This window comes from Poecilia reticulata, linkage group LG2, assembly GCF_000633615.1.
Source record: "Poecilia reticulata strain Guanapo linkage group LG2, Guppy_female_1.0+MT, whole genome shotgun sequence".
NCBI lineage: Eukaryota > Metazoa > Chordata > Actinopteri > Cyprinodontiformes > Poeciliidae > Poecilia > Poecilia reticulata.
The window spans coordinates 14,407,506-14,411,098 of NC_024332.1; the positions used below are offsets into that span (position 1 = coordinate 14,407,506).

Consider the following 3,593-nt stretch of genomic DNA (forward strand, 5'->3'; position numbering starts at 1 on the left):
ACACTGAATGCGCTGTACCTCCTCCACTGGTTTTAACTGAAGGTCCGTGCCTGGCCCCGCCTCGTGAGCTCTCTTTCACAGTCACGTGGAGGTACATTCGCTTCTCATTGGCTGTCGGCAGCCGCTTATTATCATATCCAAATAAGGCTAACGCTTGGCTTCGTATGCGCATGCTTGAATGCTCGATAGGCAGGAATGCAAGGAAAACATTCTGTATTACCTTTTAATGTTAAAGACCACCACATTCACGGCATTGTAACCCTTTATTCAGAGCGTCGCTGCAGTTATTTGACGTAATATCAGCCAGCAGTGACCCGTGTTTACCCCAAGAGCAGATTATATAATCAACATTTACTTCATCCTATGTTCGGGCGTGGGCCAATGTGAAAGACAACCCTTGAAGACTAAACGAGAGACAACTGATGACAAAGAGAACATTATTAAATAACCATAGCGTCTACATGTTGGCGTGGGTTTGTGTTCACCGCACATGAAAACAACTCCTTTGGCACTTTGCTCTCATGTGATACCAAATAAAGACGATCAGATAGATAACACGTTCATCTGAACAGTCTAAGGGAAAAAGGGATTGACATGCACACACACACACTCATACCCTCCAGCTCTGAGATGTATTTCCCCTCTGTCTTCAGCTAGCTAAATAATAGACCCCAATGTGTTATCTTTCTTCTTCTTCTTCTTCTTCTTCTTCTTTTTTTAGAAATAAACGACTGTGTGTAGACATTCATGTCAGATGTTGCACAATATCCCGACAAATTAACCCAAATTACTCCAGTTAATCACTACAGTGTCACACTTCATTCTGTTTATGAACCACTTTCAAAGCTACGTGACACCAATAGGACGTGTGCGAAACAATGTACACAATATAGCATGGTGGAAAAATAATCACTTCCGCAAAACAAGCCGAAACCATCCGGCGGCTCTGCGATCGTAAATAGAAAGACGGACAGTTTCCTCTTGTTTGCTGTAACACTCAGAATACACAGTCCTCTTTCCGGTGTGTCACTGACAAGTTTTTCACATTAAAGTTATTTCTGTAGGGACGTGAAGTCACACAACATAATAATATAGCTACTAAGTTAATTAAAGAAAACAATATAAATATAGATATATACATTCAGTGTTTGACAGTACTTCATTAAAGGAACCGTTACTTGAAAAAAATAAATACATTTTTCGAGTTGACTATCTTGTCCAAGAACCCGTTGAGTTAAGAGTTACTTCTTTGTTTTTAAAAAAAATCTCATAGTAATATTTTGTAGGTTAAGACTGCCTAAAAAACTCCAGAAATCATTTATTGCCATCGRTTCCAATGTTGGGCTTTTATTTTGAATTTCCTGTCAGATTATGAACGGAAACATTTGCACTTTGTAGCTTTTTTCCAGACCACTTGCGAGAACTATTTCTGTTTTCGTTTTATGTAACATTGATGGGTTAATGACAACACTTAGTTGATTATTAGCTAATGTGGGTATCACGTTTGTTTGCTTTTTAAATACTTGACAGTATTTGAGAGTTCATTATTATTTTTTGATTACTTAAGTTATGTACTTGGATGAGTTTGTGAAGTCCCAAAATAACCAAACATATTTCTGCTTAATGGTTTTATTTCTTCTTCCATTTTAATGTATTGTAGTTGCTTATACAGAGTGGACTAGTGATTTACAACTTCACCTAAAGCATTTTAAAACACAATATTAGCAAGCTATTTGTGTTACCCTCAATATTTATGTCAAGCTAATGTTTCGGGGTTGGTACACAGTAAAATATGTCAAAGGAAAACAAATGTTTTGGCACATCAGCTGTTACTCTAGGCTAGTTAGCATGCTTTGTTACAAACAACTTAACAAAAGAACAGTATTTGGTCCAATTAGCCGAGTTTAGAGTTTTCACACACAACCTCCTAAAATGCAAAATAGTTTCACTTCACTAAAAATATGTTTGGGATGTTGTGACCTCTTTCGTTTTCTTCTAAGTGCGCAGAACGAGGGAGCAAATAATACTACTAGATACACCGTAKAAATGAGTTTTGAAAGGTTTTAGATGTTATACAAATACATACATTTAAACTTTTGGACGTTTTACCACTTTTGCGTATGTTTGTGTAAAACGTTCGACAAATCTGATTGCGAAAAACCAAAAAACAAAACAAAACAACAAAGAACCGACACGGAAACAAACCGAAACAAAAAACAAACAAAAAAAAAAAACATTTGAATAAGTGTTGCTTCATGTCACTCATGTTTCAGGCAAATAACCTGGATGCATGACATCAGGTCTGAAAGTAAACCTTTGCCGTGACAATAAACTCTGCCCCCTTCAGGAACCTTAAGTAAAAAATCTGCAGATCAACCAGTGAAACACAAGTTAGTGATACAGAATTATTTGGATAATAATAATAATAATAATAATAATAATAATAATAATAATAATAATAATAATAATAATAATAATAATAATAATAATAATAATAATAATAATAATAATAATAATAATAATAATAATAATAATAACGCCAGTTTGATTTTTGTTTCATCATGCAAAGTCATAGTGATAATATATAATTTATTGTCTTGGGTTTTTTGCAAGTATCGTCATTTTTATGAATTATGTTTTGTTATTTCTGTTGTGATGATTTTTGAGTCTTATTTTGGTAGGCACTTTAGGTTAATTACATTTCTGTAATATAAGKGCTTTATAAATTAAATTAGTTTAAATTGAGTCATTGCTCTTATTCATACAGAGGGAAGTGGACTGTACATTTTAGCAGTTGATGAATCCATATTTTTTCTACAATAATTTTCAGAAATACAAGATTGAAAGTGCAGGTAAATGAAATACAGCATACCTGCSAGCGCTCGCGCCTCCTTGTTCATCGGTTTTCTCTTCACCAGACGCCTTAATGTCCATTTACCTTGGAAATAATTCGTACGACAATTTAGGAACCATTAATCTACTGCATGAAGGTCTAAGAGCCTTCAAAACAAAGCTTTTACTTTGAAATTTTGACCAGCGGCTAAAGCGGACGTTTTATTTTGTTGACCGGAAATGAGGCGTGTGTGTGTGGGAGAGGGAGGCTGTGGGCGGTGAGATGTTTGTCAGCTGACCTGGCTGTACCTCTCACAGAAGTCACAACACCGTGTCGGTTCTCCTTGACAGCTACATGTAGCAGCGTCTCCACCGAGGCTCTGGCGTGGTACTGCGGCGGGTTATGTTTCCCTGAGACGGGGGTGGGGAGGCGGAGGTCCGTGCATCACACTGCTCCACCATGGCGGCCGAAATCCAGCCTCGTCCGCAGGCTAGGAAGCCGTGCCTGCTGAGTAAAATCGAGGCTTTCCAGGAGGTTGTGACCGCGGCGGCGATCATCCCTAAAGAAGACGGGGTGATCAGCGTATCCGAGGACCGGTAGGTCTCTGCGCCACACGGCGGCYACATAATAACCTTTGATATACATCCGAGGYTATTTTACCTTAATATTGACGTTTTTCAGTTAAGCATAAAGCTGTTTGTCATCACATGTTCATATGTCTTCAAAACAGTAACGCAAGATGTGCGGAGTCCCCTTAAAA

The 3,593-nt window shown here is 37.6% G+C and overlaps 1 protein-coding gene across 1 annotated transcript in view; it reads left to right on the top strand.

Annotated features, from left to right (window-relative positions):
* Window positions 1-3,079: 3,079 nt before the first annotated feature.
* wdfy2 (WD repeat and FYVE domain containing 2) overlaps window positions 3,080-3,593 on the top strand; it is a 21,174-nt gene continuing 20,660 nt past the window's right edge. Inside the window, exon 1 of the mRNA XM_017309045.1 lies at window positions 3,080-3,429. Coding sequence (XP_017164534.1) covers window positions 3,293-3,429 — 137 coding nt within the window. The 5' untranslated portion in view covers window positions 3,080-3,292. The remainder of the gene's footprint in view (window positions 3,430-3,593) is intronic.